General features: G+C 45.5%; 1 protein-coding gene across 2 annotated transcripts; it reads right to left on the bottom strand.

The window, feature by feature from the left end:
* Window positions 1-7,489: 7,489 nt before the first annotated feature.
* Window positions 7,490-13,116, bottom strand: LOC135899186 (globin-like). Of its 2 annotated transcripts, XM_070527232.1 has the most exons (3): window positions 13,100-13,116; window positions 9,810-10,331; window positions 7,490-7,841 (listed from the first exon to the last, which is right to left on the bottom strand). In XM_070527232.1, the coding sequence occupies exons 2-3, from the start codon at window positions 10,263-10,265 to the stop codon at window positions 7,581-7,583; spliced, it is 717 nt and encodes a 238-aa protein (XP_070383333.1). In that variant the 5' UTR covers window positions 10,266-10,331; window positions 13,100-13,116; the 3' UTR covers window positions 7,490-7,580. The 2 variants fall into 2 exon arrangements, with proteins under 2 accessions (XP_070383333.1, XP_065284521.1); XM_065428449.2 differs by lacking the exon at window positions 13,100-13,116 and having other exon boundaries at window positions 9,810-10,610.
* Between the last annotated feature and the right edge of the window lie 4,580 nt (window positions 13,117-17,696).

Below are 17,696 nucleotides of genomic sequence, written 5' to 3'. Positions count from 1 at the left end.
GTACATAAGCAATTGTGCACATTCCACGCACTGTGAGAATCGGCGTACATATCCGCAGCTTTATTAGCTACCGAGGGGAATTGGCGCTTTTCGATAAAGTGCTCATCCGTCATCCACTAAGGTGGACGCTTGCCGAAAAAAAAATCTTCCTTCATTTCACCCTTTGAAACTGGACGTAGAGCGAAGCTGTTGCCGACGTTACAGGCCACCACCACAACCGACGTACGGTACGCCCACACTCACGTGTCCACAAGTGCAGCATCCACCCTCATTCTTCTAGGCCCGGTGCCATGGGCAAGTACATTATTGCACTGAATGAATGTATAAAACTAAAATTCGTCAGAAAAATGCGTAAAGTATGACTTACACGCAAGCTGCAGCCATGATAGCTTCGGATTGCTATTAGAATATACGAGGAGACGTAAATCTGTTGTGCCGAAACAGAAAGACAATGCCCTTTCTCAGCCACCGTTTCACCTGTCGTTTGAGGTCTGTCTGAATGATCATGGCCCCTAGGGGGCAGCACCGTTAGCAAAGCTAGCTTGCATACTCATTCTTGTAGATCCACCACCTAGCGCAAGTCCGTCATTGAACTAATTGAATTTCTCAAAGTAGAAAGCGTCAGGAAATTCATTAAAACACTACTTATGCACAACCTGCAAACATGATAGCATAGGATTCTAACTCGAATATACGAGAAAACTTAATTCTCCTTAGTAGCAACAACAAGATTTGGGCGATTTGGTTCATCTTCAGTAAACCTTGAAGCAGCCCGAAGAAGACGACAACAACCGAAAACACGCACAACACAACAGCGCTCATCCGGTTGTGTGTGTTTTCGGTTGTTGCCTTGTCTTCTTCGCCCTGCTTCAAGTTTTACTTAAATCTCTTACGCGGAAACACTAACACAAAACCCTCCGGTTGCCATTTATTTTGTTTTTTTATGGGAGCGAAACCGGGTACGTGGACCTGCTAGAGCAATGCCAGAAAAATAGTCATGAAAAGTGTTTGTGGGCTACAGGGAACACGAAACTACATGTTAAACTGCAGGCACGGAATTTTTCAGTAAGTTATGGGCTGTAGACTGTAGCTTCCAAATACTTGTACCAGTCTTAAGGTCACGTACGCACTCCCGTATCAAGTCAAGCGCAAAAGCTAGACTTTGCGCATGGACACTCTTATGAGAACGGCGTACAAAACGGCCTTACAGCTACCGTCAAGCGCAAGCACAAGCAAATTACTAGTGCTAGGGGTATACAACACCTCTCTGGAGCTAGCAAGTGCCACGCTCACCGCGCAGAGAGAGCGCCTCAACAAAACACAACAGGCAAGGCACCTTCTTCAACGGCTAGGATACCCACTGACACCTCACTACTGCAAAGAAGAAACATAACTCCTGCTTAATCATATTAGAGAGAACATTGTAGAAGACCCAATCCCCTAGAACATGCACCCCACCCACAATCAAGAGAGAAGAGCAGCGCGTGCCCGAATTTTGCACAAACGCTGTTTCACAGACCCAGATACATACTACGTGGACGCTAGCCCGTATCCCTCGTCGCCACGTCGTGGACCCAAATACACACTCGCCGTTGTCAATCAGCGGAGCCTGGTAGCCTCTACCTCCATCCGCGCCACATGCAGTGCAGCAGCAGAAGCAGCAGCGATCGCTCTTGCAATTCGTGACGCCGAGAGCAAGGGAAGGTCCACCCTCGTCCTTACGGACTCACAAGCGGCTTAGCGGGTATATACGAATGGAACACTCCCTATACAAGCCGTTCGAATCCTGGGCCGCTCACTAGAATGGACCCATGGTATCGTCCGGTGCCCCTGGCATGAAGGCGTGCGGGATAACGAAGAGGCGGACTGCACAGTTCGAGGTCTCACTAGCCGAGTGGCAGACCACACCAATCTTCAGCCCCCGACAGACCGAAGAGTGACCCACGAGTTAACCACAAGTCAACAAATACTACAGGACCAGCGCCTCGAAAGAACACAATACGCTACCCCACACAAAGCTCTCAATAAACTCCAGGCAAGGGAATGGCGCCACCTGCAAACGAACACATTCCCACACTTGTCTCGTCTACACGCAATCTACCCAGATAGATATATGTCCCGGACATGTCCCTGCTATAGCAACCACACCCTGACACTCGCGCACACAACACACAAATGCACCGACCGTCCGGGCGACGCAATTTCGCCACGAGTCACAACACATACTCTCACTACGTGGTCTTGGGAGGTGAGACTCTCCGAACTGGACCTGGGAAGCCAACTGGCGACCCTCCACAAGGTCCGGCGAGCCGCGATCGCCAGTGGAGTCCTGTCAGAGGGAACCACGCAGGAATAAACCGCCAAACTGATTCTTTAATAATAAAGTTTTGTCCTCCTCCTCCTCCTCCTTCGTCGAAATACTTAATTTTGACTTTGATTGCGCCGTGTGTATAGTAGGCATAGTTAATCGTATAAGGTCGGGCTGAAATACCATCGACGGTAATTGCGCAATACCCTTGCTTTCGCGCCTCCACTCTTTTGTAGCTGTAGGGATAAACAAGTCAAACAAGATAAACAAGATAAACACCTAACCTCTGTGAGCAAAAAGCTCTATGCCTCATTTTGTCATAACCCCCTCTTTTTATTTGAATAGACGAGGAAATGCATGCTAACAAGATCCGCCATGTAATAAACAAGAAACACCTTGCGAAGCATAAAGTCGTAGTACTATAGAAAACAGAGTTCTCGTGAAAATAAGGTTATGAGGTTTTACGCGCTAAATCCACTTTCTGAGGCACGCCGTAGTGGAAGACTGCGGAAATTTCGACCACTTGGGGTTCTTTAGCGTGCACCTAAATCTAAGAACACGCGTGTTTTCGCATTTCGCCTCATTGAAATGCGGCCGCCGTGGCCGGGATTCGATTCCGTGACGTCCATGCTCAGCAGCCCAACACCATAGCCACTGAGCAACCACGGCGGGTAATTCTTGTGAAGAGCTCGTGAGTTGTGACACGTCTACCACGCCATAACACAAATATGACGCTTGCTATATATGTGGCAGCGGATTTCCAATAGGTATGTACAAAGGTGCAGTCTCAGACAAGAAACCGGAATTTTTTTCTATATAAACAAATTTAGGAGGCCCTCAGAAGCGAACGCATGAATTCCAGATTGTGTACACTCAACATTAGAATGATCAATTTACCTCTGTCGATCTCGAGTGCTCGTATTCAGCCAGCAAGTTGATTCTGAGCAAGCAGAGGTGAGCACAATCTTGAACCCCTAAACCCAGAAATAACAATCATGTGTTACTGTTCTTAGATATTTTAGCGACATTTGTGAACGTATACTACGCAACCATTCTTTTGTATCCAAAGCAATCGTTGACTTCAATACATTAGGCCCAAATTTTAGGTTCTTTCATTCTCAATTTAGCAGCATCTTGTGTTTTTCGCACTTGCTCCACTCGATTGGCCATTGTAAGCAGGAAGGTAATTAAGTATAGAGCACTATTTCCTTATAGTGTTGCGGCCTACAAAATAACTAACATGTGGCCTCTTGTGGGCCCAGCGACTTCATGTCAGGTGGCTTTCCCAATATAATGGTTGCCTTCCGGACATCAAAGATCAACGCGATGTCAGTTTCTTGATGTGAAAATTGACTACACACATTCAATACCTCAAACAGTCGTTGTTTTCAAACATTTTCTAGTGCCTAGCCCTTCCCCTATCGTTATTAAAATGAAGCATCTCGTGCATGTTTTACACCCCTAATGCCCACATTCTCGTTGCCAAAAAATTATGTGTCTAGCAATAACAATGCTTTAGAGAAACGATGTACCTCTGCAAGCATTGCTTTAGCCTCTTAAGATTTCATTCTTTGAACGGAAATAGCAATCCCCGTGTTACTGCGTCAAACCGCATGCAAGTTTGCTTGCGAGGTCGTTTCTGCTTTGGGAAAGGATATACTACCAGACGCACAGAAACGGTTACTCGCTGGTTTTGATTATACGTTCGTTGTGTTAACCTTTCTGACGAGTTTTGCACGCTGCTCCAGAGCGTAGGCAAATAAAATTTCAATTACACATATCACTGATGTGTAATGGGGACTCCGGATTAGTCGCGATAATTTTTTTTTTACCTGCACCTATATCTAAGTAAGCACACTAAAGTTTGGAGCATTTCGCTCTCAGCGAAATGCAGCGGCAATTGCCGGAAATCTAAACCGTTACTTGGGGGTTACCAGAGTGCCACTAAGTTGTTGTGCTAAAGCCGGTTTAAGCTGCGTAGCAAACTCTTAGCACTAAAGGTGTCTCACAGATGTGCAGGTGGCGTTTCCTAAATGCGGAACTCACTGGGTGCAGCAGATCATACAGCTGATTCTTCACAAGGGAGAGGGGTCACGTGTCTTCAGGAGTTCGTCAAGCGGTCTCCCTTCATCGAGATCCAAGACGAAGAAGCCATCGAGGGAATGGAGGCACCACGAACGACGCGGACTCACTTGGCATTTTGTCGTCTACCGTTCGATCGGAACGCAAAGTACGTCTATGTAGCACGAAACCCTTGGGACATCGCCATTTCGTACTATCACTTGATGGTCATGATACCTGCGAAATGGGAGCTGGGAGCTGCGAAATGGCTCCTGCGAAATACCTGCGAAATAGGAGCTGCGAAATGCGAGTTTCGACGAAGTTCTAGACACCGTCATAAAGGGAGAAACCGGGTTCGGCGACTACTTGAAGCATGTCGCTGAAGGCTACGCTCACAGGGACGAACATAACGTTTCCTTTATGACTTACGAGAAGCTAGCGCGGGATAAACGCGGGACGATCATCAAGTTGGCCCGCTTCGTTGGCGAAGAGCATGGAAGTCAACTGGAAGGCAACGACGACTTACTTCAAACTATCCAGGATCGTTGCAGCGTGACGTACATGAAAGGGTTTCTCAAGGCAACTCACGAGGAACATGCCGGCCTATTTGTCAAGGATCCCGAAATCCTTGCCAGTATGGCAAAACTATAAACTGGAGAATCTCGCACACAGTTTAACGAGGAAGTGAACCTTCACTGCGTTGGGAAGGCCGGTGGGTGGCGCGAGGGATTGAAAAAGAAGCAGCTGGCGAGAATCGAGGACAAGCTACAGGAGGCTTCGAAGGACTCAGACTTCATGAGCCAGCGGGCGAAAGAGTGGCAGGACGCCAAGAATATAGCCAGCGCTTGATACACAATTTTCCATGGCCCACAAAGTGAACTCTGAGAACTCAGCTCATAGAGATGTAAGAACTGAATGGCTATTCAAACTTACTACAGTGGTCACGTGTTTGCGTAACGACTAACTTCACAAGAATAAATTCCCCTGATGCACTCCAAGCAGGTCACAGAGAAATTTCCTGGCTTGTTTTCTTTGTTACCGCGGCACCAACAAGATTCGCCTGCATGGCAAAAGACATATCTGATCGACACTTTGATTTGGCAGGCGTCGGCCGCAAACAGTCACTGTCAAATGAACACGGCCGCACCTGGCGCAGCTTTAATAACGACGGCCACACTTTCGTCACGTCACCATGGGCAGTTCACATGTCAGTCCTTGCAAGCACGAATTTGGTATTCGCAAGTATTCGCATTTCAAACCGTCAGGTTCGCCGTCATTGGAATGCAATGCATAGCATTTGCGTCGGCATTGGCAACTACTGCTTTAGGCTGATCGCACGAGGTGCCATGAGGGCATAGAAGTCAGCACCAGTGCTGAGGCACGTGCACTGGTGAGAGGAAGTTGTGAAATCGTGTTGCTCCGCACACTTGTTCAGCTCCCCGGTAGCTTCCTTTAACGAGTTCATGTATTACAATATGTCTTTCGAAGCCCCCTTAAATGGCGCTCTACTTATATGCGGACGTTACAATATCTCATTTCAGCATTTCTTCCTGTTATAAATCTATTTGACATGCCGCATTGTGCAATGTGTATTGTCTTGTTATTCAGAAGTTCAGTATGTAAGCTTGTTGAAGTTGCATTTTCTTGCTGACTGCATTTATTGAAAAGGTAACTATTTATTGAGCATATGCTTTCTTCACATGACAACATTTTTAATATATGGAGTCAATGTTTCTGGATACAAATACCTTATTAGGCTGGTGAAGGTATACAAGCACTCTAACGTTAAAGCGAGTGCGTTCACCCAAATTGTCCGCAGTATAGAAAATAGACCACTGTTAACATAAACACGACGTTCCTTGATACTCAATCAGCCATGTATATACGACACTCCCACTTTCGCATGCTCATAAGATAATTCCAGGGAGTTTCATCTAACGCAGTGATATAAGCTGCACAGCACTTGTTCGTGAAACGCCGTTGGTGTACAACAAATGTTCTTGCTTTCTTAGCTGCAAACTATGTCTCAAGCGCCTAAGGGTGATGGTGCTACATTGGTACACAGCATAGACCTGTGATAAGGCCTCATAGTAAAGTCCGAGCTCCGTAGTGTTTGTGTAGTACACACGGTTGCACTCGCCGTCATTTTGTGTTCCTGAACGCATGACTGTGGAAAATTAATGGCGTGCGTCTTACGTAAGTGCTGTAAATTTGCACACCATTTTATTATATAAGCTTTCCTCGTCGAATAAAATACATTCTTGGCTGGCCAGACATTCAGCGTCTGCAGTCGTCGACTATATGCGGCGTCTACACATAGGATCGAGCGCGACTTTTGCGCGTTGTATTTACTCTGACGGAGGGCTGGAACTTAGCACGCTAGCTGCCTCCCACAGATCCTGCAAGCGCCTTCCACTGGTCGACAATACGTGCCGACGGTCAGCCAAGGTAGTCCTTACAAAATAAGTTCGCACGTCTCTAGCATCCTTAAGAAGATTGCGCTATATCTGCAGTTGCATGCGCGACAGCTAAGCAATAGCTCCGCTTTCAGTGGACCTCCTGTCAAAGCTTTCGTTCGTTCGCAAACAACGTCGAATTGCAAATTTGTCAAAAACTTTGCGAAAGCGTGAACCTTCACTTCCATCGCCGTTCCGGGAGAAAACATCTCAGCACCCAACATGTATTATACCGTGCCCACGAATCAAGCGTAGCCTTAAATCTGTTGCAATGCTAAACACCACTCAGCTGGAACAACAAACGTTTTCAAGTATTTTTACGACCGCGCAATAAAAAGGTTCAATCTTTTACATGTAAACAAGAAAGCGACTGGAAGTCGCGAGCTCTCAGGGTGTCCTCTGCAACACTTCCCGGCAATTTGGTGGTACGATTACATACAGCACTGCCAATTGTCGCTTCAATGATTGGCGAAGCGTTATATTGTAGCCGGCTCCATGTTATCCAGTGACGGCAAATCTATGCTGGCCTCCTGAGTTGGCTTGTTCTGAGGCCCAGCACTACGCAAGCCAGGCTGTGCGGCTGGTTGTGCTTGCGTGCCACCAGCGTCCACTGCAGGCGCTGGTGCTAACTGCTTTAAAGAGTCGGAAATATCGCAGTGGGCACTTTATTAAGGGGCGCTGCTCGCTTCACCCTACACAGCCAACCCTGTCGTTATGTCACTGACGTTTCAGGCAGGCGCCATTGTATTCGGTTTCTAAGTGCCAGGATCGCTGTCCCGACGCTCCGCGGCCAGTTTCTCCGAAGCACCAGGGCCGGCGGTGGCTTCCTGTGTGGTCAGTTGTCCGGGCGCGGTGCTGGAACCAGCTGCAGCATCAGCAGCGTCCGTCTTCGAGGGTTCGGCAAAGGCAGCGACTGGGTCGAGCGATGAGCGTTCATCTCCCGACGGCGCGTGCTGGCTGGTTGCCGAGAATTCGGCGGCCTCCTCATACACGTTCCTCGTGATAGTGTTCATTATCTGAAAAGTACAAGACACCATAGGCAGAAAGGCAGGTTTTTTGCTGAGTTCTTGAGGTGTATAAACGACCATTTACGGGGCATAAGACTATTGCAGCCGGCTAGTTGTTTTATTTCCACCTAAGTAATTCGAGTAAACAAGAGCAGTGAATGCATGAAAACAGGAAAACTGACCCAGCCATGACCAGCAAACTTTTGTGTCCTTTAACATTAGGTACTGCTAGAAATTTACAAGAGAATGTGGCTTCTCGAGTAGACCGACTCACAAACGCTTTTAAAAGCACAATCCAAAGATTGTCACAGCGCAATTTTTTATATCTTTTTATGTCCATTGTCCCTAAACATTCTTCCCATTAGTATCATTCCATATCACCGTTTATAGGCAACGTTCGCAAAGTTCTGTAAACGAATTAGCCCAAAACTGGTCCCTCTGAGATATTGATGCATTCGTATATCGGTATTCCTAGTATAGATGTAAATGGACTGCTGGCGTTCTCTTTAGCATAAGATATCGTTTCGCAACTCCTATACTGCAAGTTATCAGCCATAATAAGCGCGACTGTCGAACTTTCAAATGACACCGCCTAATATGCGTAAATATCCGAGTTTTACTTTCACTTGCTAGCTGCTCAACAGCAAGCAAGTGAAAGTCCTGCTTCGTAAATGACAACACTGCAGGTAATGTTGTTACGAAATATGTTAATTTAGTTTCACTGACTGTATTTATTTAGAGCTTATTTAGTTTATTTAGAGTTTATTTGTAGAAAAGAACACATGCTTTTATCTTTTCCACCCTACCCCACCGCATTTCCCCTCAGAAACCAAACGCAACACAAGCGACATTTTGCTCTAGCGAGGACACTTAATACTTAGCTGATTTGCTTAGGCACTTTCTGTAATTTCTGGGTGATACATAGCTGAAGTATGAATGGTAAACCTTGAAGGTCGACTTGAAATGGATGGCACATAGCTTGTTGCGCCTCTGTTCAAATCCACCATGGATTTTAGCATTTCTTTATGCTACCAGATGTTTTTGTGCTATCACATGTAATGTTCATAATAAAAGTAGAAAGCGCGAAAAGAGAACGAGGACGGGATAACAGACACGACGAGGGCTGACAATTGAAATATTCTTAATGCTCTTGTGGATCTAGTACTGAGGCATTGTTACCGGTTCTGACGAATCTACTTCTAGATGGCTCTGTTAAATTTGGCGTGTCAGAGCTAATGTTATCATCCGTGCGTTATTCTGACATGTATACGCACCACATTAATACACCTAATGAACTTCAGTAGCGGGTCAACGCTCGACCCATCATCTATCTTGCCACCAGTTTTATCTTATTTTTTTTGGCTCGCTATCATTATGAACGGAAACCAACTCGTCCAACTTGCTATATCACGGCAGACCTAAAGTGACCGACTTCAGACTATGCCGGGTTAGATAAGTAATGTTAGGTTGTCCGAGCTAATGTTATCATCCGTGCGTTATTCTGACATGTATACGCACCACATTATTACACCTAATGAACTTCAGTAGCGGGTCAACGCTCGACCCATCATCTATCTTGCCACCAGTTTTATCTTATTTTTTTTTGGCTCGCTATCATTATGAACGGAAACCAACTCGTCCAACTTGCTATATCACGGCAGACCTAAAGTGACCGACTTCAGACTATGCCGGGTTAGATAAGTAATGTTAGGTTAGTGGCGCTCTCACGGAGCAAGCACAGACAACTTATGTCGGGCTGTAGGTCTGAAAGAGTGGCGGTTCGGTGCGTTAGTATTCCCACAGAAGGTGGCGTTTTCTTTTCCCTTTTTCTTGGGGGGGGGGGGGGGAGGGAGGGTGTCGATTGTTCGGCTATTCTAAGACGATAATAAAACACGTCAAGTCTAGGTCCCCCTGCAGCAAGGAACACTTCTCCTCTCTGGAAAAGTGTCCCATAGTGCCTAAGAAGTGAACTCTCACCTCGAAAAGCCTCTGCCACGCGTCCACGGTGGCCGGCGTCATGAGTGCTCTGTTGCAGGCCACCATCTGCTCGAGCGCGGCGGCGAAGAAACCCTCGAAGTTCGCGGGCCGCACGCCGGCCCGCGGTACGTGATCGGCGGCGTTCTTGCGGATCAGCTCGACGAACGCCTCGTCGTCCTCGATGCACTCGACGATGGCCGACAGCTGGTGGCCCACGGCGCATGCGTGAGCCCGGAACGCGGCGTCGTTGCGAAGCGCGCGCAGTTCCTTGTCCCTGAACCTGGGGAACAGCTGCAGGTACTCGGGGTACTTGGCGAACATGCCGATGAAGATGCTCACGTCGTAGTCCGGGTTCCGCTCGCAGTACATGCGCCAGCTATTGCGAATCAGGATCTTATCGCGTTCCGTCAAGGGGCATTGCTGGTTGCTGAAGTTCTTGCGCAGAACATTGCCCATCTTGAATCTTCGTCCTCTTTTTCTTCTATAGGTTGGTTCTTCCTCTGTGAAATTGCGCAACACACCCTGCGGGATCAACCATGGATCGGTTGATCCTTCTAGAAAGTTGATCCCTCAGAAACTCGAAAACACATCTGACTAAATCCTGTACACCTGGGCGAAACCTGGAGTGAAGATTGTCATTTTAGCTAGATGACAATTCTGATTCCATGGTACCTGGGGTACCACGCAGTCTAGACTGCGAAAACTTGAGATGAAAGCGCGATTATACAAACTTGATTATTTAGCTCACATTAAGAGTATGTTTTCCGCATCCAGTAGGAGGGTGGCCAGCTACATTCCTCGAAGAACGTTGTTGTTGTTGTTGTCCTTAGTGGCCGTGGCACATACCCACAGTGGGGGATTGGCCAAGAATCGGGCGGTTTAATTAGGTGCCTAAAAATAGTAATGATAACAAGGGAGTTAACAATTTGGGCGTGTGAGTTTAAAAGTAAACGTTTTGTGTTTGGAGAAAAAAGGAAATAATCAGATCAAAACCGGGTATAAGATAATAATAATAATAACAATAATAATCAATAAAAGATAAGAAATAAAAAAAAGCTATGGTTAGGAGGGAGAACGATCAATCTAACATGGAAATCGATTGGTTTCAATGAGGTAATTTTGGATCGCCAAGCAAACATTTCTGTTGCTGAACCCAACAATGGAGGCTCCAAAAGACAGGATCACAGGCACTGATAAAGTTAAACCAATAGAGCGAAGCGGGATTTCGAGTAGTCGTTTTCTTATAATAGAAAAACGTCTGCAAGACAACAAGAAATGGTCGATTGAATGCGCCGTCTAGAAATGCGCCGTCTAGAACGAAGAACGTTCTAGACGGCGCATCTTCATTGTCTACTACGAAGGAGCATTGTGCCTGGTAAGTTGGCCATCCTGTTGAATTCTCGTGTTAATCCTAGGAAGTTTTCTAAATTAGTAGCCACGCGTTTTGCGACACCTTTTACTGAAATCGCTCGTGTCTACACCGTCTGCATATTTATCCGACTGACAAGATGAACTAAACTTCAGTCATCGTCTTGCCTCTTGCTCTGGTCGGTACGAAAGTCCAAAAAGCCAATTCTGAACCCCGGCCAACACGTCACAGAATGATCCTCGTAAACATAGCGCTAGGAAAGCTTATTGTTATTCTGGAGTTGAGTACAAGAGGGGCCCTATCACGTAAAACTATTCCAACATGTTTTTATTCTAATCTGCTGACGTCAAATTTGCGTAACCACTGACGCAAGCATGGGGCGGTGACCCATAGGGTTGTCTGAACAGACCAATCAAACGCTCTCCTCGATCATAGGAGGCCACTTTTGTTTGCTTGAAAAACAAATACCATTGCCAACATTGAGCAGCTTGTCGTATCTAATTGGCTGTCAAAAGGCGGGGAGCACACTCAAGTGGAAAGGGATTCGATGGGGTCGAGCCACTGCACTCAAAACCGATAACCGGAGGAAGAGGGTGGGGCCGAGTCTGCGATAGGTCTGCTTTTCCTCACTTAGCCTGCGGCGGCTGGTCGAAAATCACGGCAGCATGCAACGGAAGCTTAAGAATGACACTACAACGGATCCTCAACAAAGAAGCATTGGTAGAACGATGTCGTAAACCTGCCAAATGTGCTCGAAAACGTTACATGGTAGCGCACAATGCTTTATTATACGCAAATACGCCCATGATCTCCGGCAGGTGCGAGTAGCCAGTGCATGAGAGATTGGCGGCAGCCATGTTTTCTTCCTTTCGGAACAGGCAGCCTGCGGGTATTTAGAAGAATATTCAGTTTTGTTCGGCATATTAATGCATCTTTAACGCGTACACCTCACTTTGACGCGGTGCGTTTTTCGAGGAATCGAGGAATCAGAAATAATTATTTTTTGTTTGTTCGGTCAAACCATGCATAATCGGTGCGCACACGTCACATCAGATAGGAAGCTATCGCGGTTTTGTGACGTCGCGTGACCGACAGGTGAAGTAGGGGTGGTCCAAAAATGTTTTCGTCCAATCACGGATGGCTGATTGCAGAATTGGAATGAAAAAGTTTGGAATGGCTTAATGTTATAGCGTTCCAGGCTCGAAATAAGTTGTTTGGTGCGTTTCACACACCTTTATGTTGCCATGCAACATTTGTAGGCACAATTTTACTAAACCACGAAATCATCGTGTCCATGCTAACGCGTGCAGTGTTCATTCCACACACTCTGACATCCGGCTTACCTATCCACAGCTTTATTAGCCACCGAGGCGAATTGGCGCATTTCGATAAAGTGCGCATCCCTCATTCATTAAGTGGACGCTTGCCAAAAAAAAAATCCTCCTTCATTTCACCCTTTGAAAGTGGATATAGAGCGAAGCTGTGGCCGACGTTACAGGTCACCACCACAAGCGACGTATGGTACGCCCACACGCAAGTGTCTGCAACTGCAGCATGCAGCCTCATTTTCCTAGGCCCGGCGCCATGGGCAAGTACATTATTGGACTGAATGAATGAAAAATGCGTAAAGTACGAGTTACACTCAAGCTGCAGACATCACAGCTTCGGAATGATATTGGAACATACGAGAATACATAAATCTGTTACGCGGAAACAGAAAGACAATGCCTTTCTCAGCCGCCGTTTCAGCTGTCTTTTGAGGTCTGTCTGAACGACCACTGCCCCTAGGGGGCAGCACCGTTAGCATAGCTAGCTTACATACTCATTCCTGTAGATCCACCACCTAGCGCAAGTGCGTCATTGAACTAACTCAATTTCTCAAAGTAGAAAGCGTCATGAAATTCAATAAAACGCTCCTTACGCACAACCTGCACAGATGATAGCATAGGATTCTAATTCGAATATACGAGAAAACTTAATTCTCTTTAGTCGCATCAACTACATTTAGTAAAACTTGAAGCAGCCCGAAGAAGACGAAGACAACAACCGAAAACATGCACAACAGAACAGCGCTCGTTCTACAACTCTGCAGCGCCGGTTGTGTGTGTTTTGGATTGTTGCCTTGTCTTCTGCGCGCTGCTTCAAGCTTTACTTAATTCTCGTACGCGGAGACTCAAACACAAAGTTTCTTTTTTTGTTTTTGTGAGCAATACCGCGTAGGCGGACACCGAAAATATCCGACCATCTAGAGTCTAACAGCTTCGCTGTAACAAAAAGAAAGTTAGAGCTGGTGCGTAGTACGATGTTGCCAGCAGCGGAAGGCTGATCGTGACCTTGTATCTACTGTAGAGTCGATTTAGCGGAGGACGAGCGCACTTCCAATCCCTCGTTTTATTGAGCTAGCCATTACATGGCTCCACCAGGAGCATTTCTGCGGTTGCTGTCGGCGTCGCCTGGAGGTTCCAGTTAAAGCCCGAAGGCGTCGAAATCACCGCCGCGTGCCGAATATATATATATATATATATATATATATATATATATATATATATATAAAAGACCCTCATCGCAGTATGTATATATATATATATATACATAAACTAGAGCAGACGTACCGAGGGTCTCGATTTTTCCTAATCGTGACCTATAAAGCCGGCAAACAATGAAGCCAAGGAAACCCCCAGTGCTTTCCTTGGCTTCACTGTTTGCTGGCTTTATATGGTCACGATTGACAACAAGTGAGCATCTCAGTTGTACTTCTTCTCTCTCACATATATATATATATATATATATATATATATATATATATATATATATATATATATATATATATATATATATATATATATATATATTCTGTTTTATTTACTTGTTTATTTACTTTCAGTACTGCTGCTCTCGTTGAAAAGCGAGGCAGGTGGGCAATACAAGCCTACAGGGAAAATATTTGAAACGTTAAAAAAAAAGCTCAAACGTGATTAGTTATTGTGACAGGGAAAAAAGCAGCTGATGAATAAAACTGCGCACGAATAACAAAAATCAACCACGCCAAACTTCATCATATAAGGAGGCTTCACAGAAATAAATGCATTAGTTATGACAAGTGACAACTTTATTCTAGACCACGTACACGAAACATGCCGAGCGGGTAGAAATACAAACTTTCTCATAAAAAGGTGCATAGTTTCACGCTACGACAACCGACATACACACAAAAAAAGAAGTGCGAGCGCCCGTAGCGACTTTGCGAAACTCAATCTGTTAGTCTTGATCTGTTTCTTCTATGCGTGCAGTGAACTCTGATAGCGGTTCAATTTTCGTGATGGTACGGACTAGTCTGTTTCATTCAGCTATGGCGAGTCGGAAGGTGGAGTACTTAAACTTACAGAGTCAGTAGTGATGGTACCACCGTAGGTAGTCGAACGTACGACCATTGGTGGGAGTCGAGAGCACGACCTTTGGTTTTAATTAAAGCGAAGTTAATTACGGCGCTCGTACCCACGACCTTTAGTGTATGTCGAACCCTGAAACGTTTTCAATTTTTAAATCTTTCAACGGAAACTCAATGTTACCAAAATAATCCTGCCACCATTGGGGGTCCAACCCAGTTCCATTGGTGTTAATTAAGGCACTGGTAAATAAAATAGAGTCCATTTAGGCACTCGAACCTAACACATTTGGCGAGAGAAAAATAATATCAAGTGACAACGCATTCCAATGATGTCAAGTAATGCCTCGTGAGAGCGCAGCGTTTCGCCTTCATCCCCTTTAGCGTTTGCTAAAGTGACTGTGAATTTTATTTTAGTAGTTGAAACAGGAATTTCAAGCGTGCGAAATTTGTTTTTTTTTACATTTTTGGGGCTCTCGCGCTTCTCAGCCTCTTGAATCAGCGCTTCGCTCATACAATATAAAATAGCGTTTTTCTTTTTTTTACGTGTCTAATGCCAACCGAGGCGGCATTTTATTGAGTTTGACACTAAAGAATACTTTTTTTTAGCAAGAATGTTGAACGTCGCAAGAATCTTATCTCTTTGCCGAAGCATCTTGTTGTCGATGGTACTTCGCTGGAATGGTGATCTCGCACAGAACCCCTGACGAACCCACGAGGCTCAAATCCCTTTGTCGTTTCAGCACTGGAGACAGTGAGTACGGGCAGGCCATGCCTCTTTCACCGATACGGCGTATCTCGCCCTCACCGAAGTTGAACATGGCGCTGCCATCAATGGAGAGTGGCAAAGCAGAGTGCCTTTTGCACGTGATCAGCGCACAAAGCAAGCGACGTTAGAGACAAAGGCTAGCATTAAATAAAGCCTGCACCAAACAATCTAGCAGGTCATTCTAGCGTACGGATACCCGACAAGCAAGAATGCGATGGTGCAAAAAATAGTATTGGTTCTCTCAGGGCAGTTTGTCTGTAACCGCTATCCGCCGCACTGGTTCGAAGGCTTTCAACAAACATCCCATTGTATCTCCGCATTCGAGATTACGCATGCAATATTTCACTTAAACTCTGCACTCTGCTTCCCTAAAAGTGGCGCCTCAGGCGTAAAAAATTGCTTAAATGGTGTCACAATTATTAGATCGATTGCTCCCGAGGATGACTTTCCTTTTCGGCTGTGCGTGAGCGTGGATAATGTCTGGGGATGAACAACGTTTTCTTCGTACTTGAAATGCAAATAAATTATGCTGCTTTACCTGCGAAATCTACGATTCGCTACGCAAAGATTATCATCACTTTTTTTGCCCCAGAGCCTCCCTTTAGGCTTAAACTTTTGCAATACCTTGGACAACATTTCCGGTTCCTCATTCCGTTCTCGAAGTTAGGACCGCTCCACGTTCTTGCATTCCACCGCACATTTGGATCCGGCCACGGCACCTACAAATCAAACCAGTGATGTCATGCTCAACAGCGCAATGCCACTCAGTGATTACCGCCGCTGCTATTACTCGCCCAGTATACGGTGATTGGCATTCTTAACTTTCACGAAATCTTTAAAAATCGTCCGTTGTTGATAACATGAATGTATTTCTTTAGCTGCAATATTCAGAGAGCTGGACATGCACGAGAAGTCGAAGCAGATATTCAGCTAATTACCAAAATTTTAACAAGGATTTACTCTTAGCTCCTTCATTACTAACTATATGACACAGGTGGTAACTTGCCAATTGTCCCTGGTGAGTTTGCAAGGTGTATCCATTTCTAATGAAGTTCCAGAATGACACCAGTTTGGAGATATGCGTCATCAAAGTCGCCGTAAAATTTCTCGGCTGTTCCGCTTATTTCTTTAACAAAACACTTTTTTATGCATTGAAACATAAAAGTAACTGGAACGCCTATGTATTTTGACCCAAACTTTGGTAAATAATGTCAGGAAACTGGTAAAAAAATTTGAAATTCATTTCAAGTGAGTCCATCTAGAAAACACGGACGCTACGATTCGTCAATTGCGACATGTGCCGTAAAGTCATTCAATCAGGAGTCAATTAGTGAAATTATGTTCACTATTCATTGAAGCATTTTGATTTCTAGGGCTGCTAATGTCCATCTCTTCGAATAAAAAAGCCCAAGGAAAGCAATTGTGCTCTCTGCCACAGGCGATTTCTAAAGATCCGTAGAACCTGGAGATATCAACGTGTATTCGACGCACAGATACGGTGCATAGGCTTTCTACGAATGGCGATGAAGCGGTGGCAAATCTACGGTTACTTGTCGAACCATGGCATTCTACGTTACGATGGCTCCCGTTGCTCTCAACATTGCCAACACAGCTGCGAGGTTGCACTACTTTTTTTGTGTGTTGGTAGACGAAAAGTTGTTCTATAAACAACTCCTACTTTCCAACTCTATTATCCACATTTTACTGCCCACCTACGTCGACATGTTATACGTCAACTATGGCCACATCACCACTGCTGAAGGGGCCCTTCACCATGTTTGCGCTATTGCTTGAAAAGTATCGAACCGCTACGCCGTTACCAAACGGCTGTAACTTCAAACAAACGCCCCTCTTTCTCTCTCTGCACCATTATACTAAACTAGAGCGCAAGGGTAGCTAAGATTGCAAGATTATTTGTGGTTTTAGCAAGCGATGCCCTCTGGCCGATTTTAAAGACGTTTCACGTCAAAACATGACTTGTGGCAGAAGCAGTAACACACACGCAATGCGTCCTTTCTATCGAATCTATACTTCACTTTGCAAACCAGTAAAATCAATAGCGACTACTGCCTTAAGAAGCGGTTCATATTTAATATAGATCTGCCACCGACGCAAATGTATTTGATGATTAGGGAGTTCAAATGCAGCCGAGTGCCTAAATAACACGCCCACCTACGGAAGGCAATGCCTTCAAAGCCAGAGAACAGGCGCTGCTCCTTACAGAACGAGCGAAAGTTCATGCACATTCACAAACACCACTGAGCACGGTTCCATGGAGGATGCGTAGATAAAAAGTGGCACAGGAAGTCACCAGCCTGAGCGAAAACCCATTACATCTTTTTTTTTTCTTTTCGGTCCAGTTTC

Source organism: Dermacentor albipictus, chromosome 10 (genome assembly GCF_038994185.2).
Source record: "Dermacentor albipictus isolate Rhodes 1998 colony chromosome 10, USDA_Dalb.pri_finalv2, whole genome shotgun sequence".
Lineage (NCBI taxonomy): Eukaryota > Metazoa > Arthropoda > Arachnida > Ixodida > Ixodidae > Dermacentor > Dermacentor albipictus.
Note: the sequence above shows the minus strand (reverse complement) of the source record. Positions and strands in the feature narration are given on the sequence as shown.

Coding starts and splice junctions, on each gene's coding strand:
- LOC135899186 (XM_070527232.1), bottom strand. CDS start 10,265: ATGGGCAATGTTCTGCGCAAGAACTTCAGCAACCAGCAATGCCCCTTG. Junction 7,842..9,809: donor CGTGGCAGAGGCTTTTCGAG/GTGAGAGTTCAC, acceptor TGTACTTTTCAG/ATAATGAACACTATCACGAG.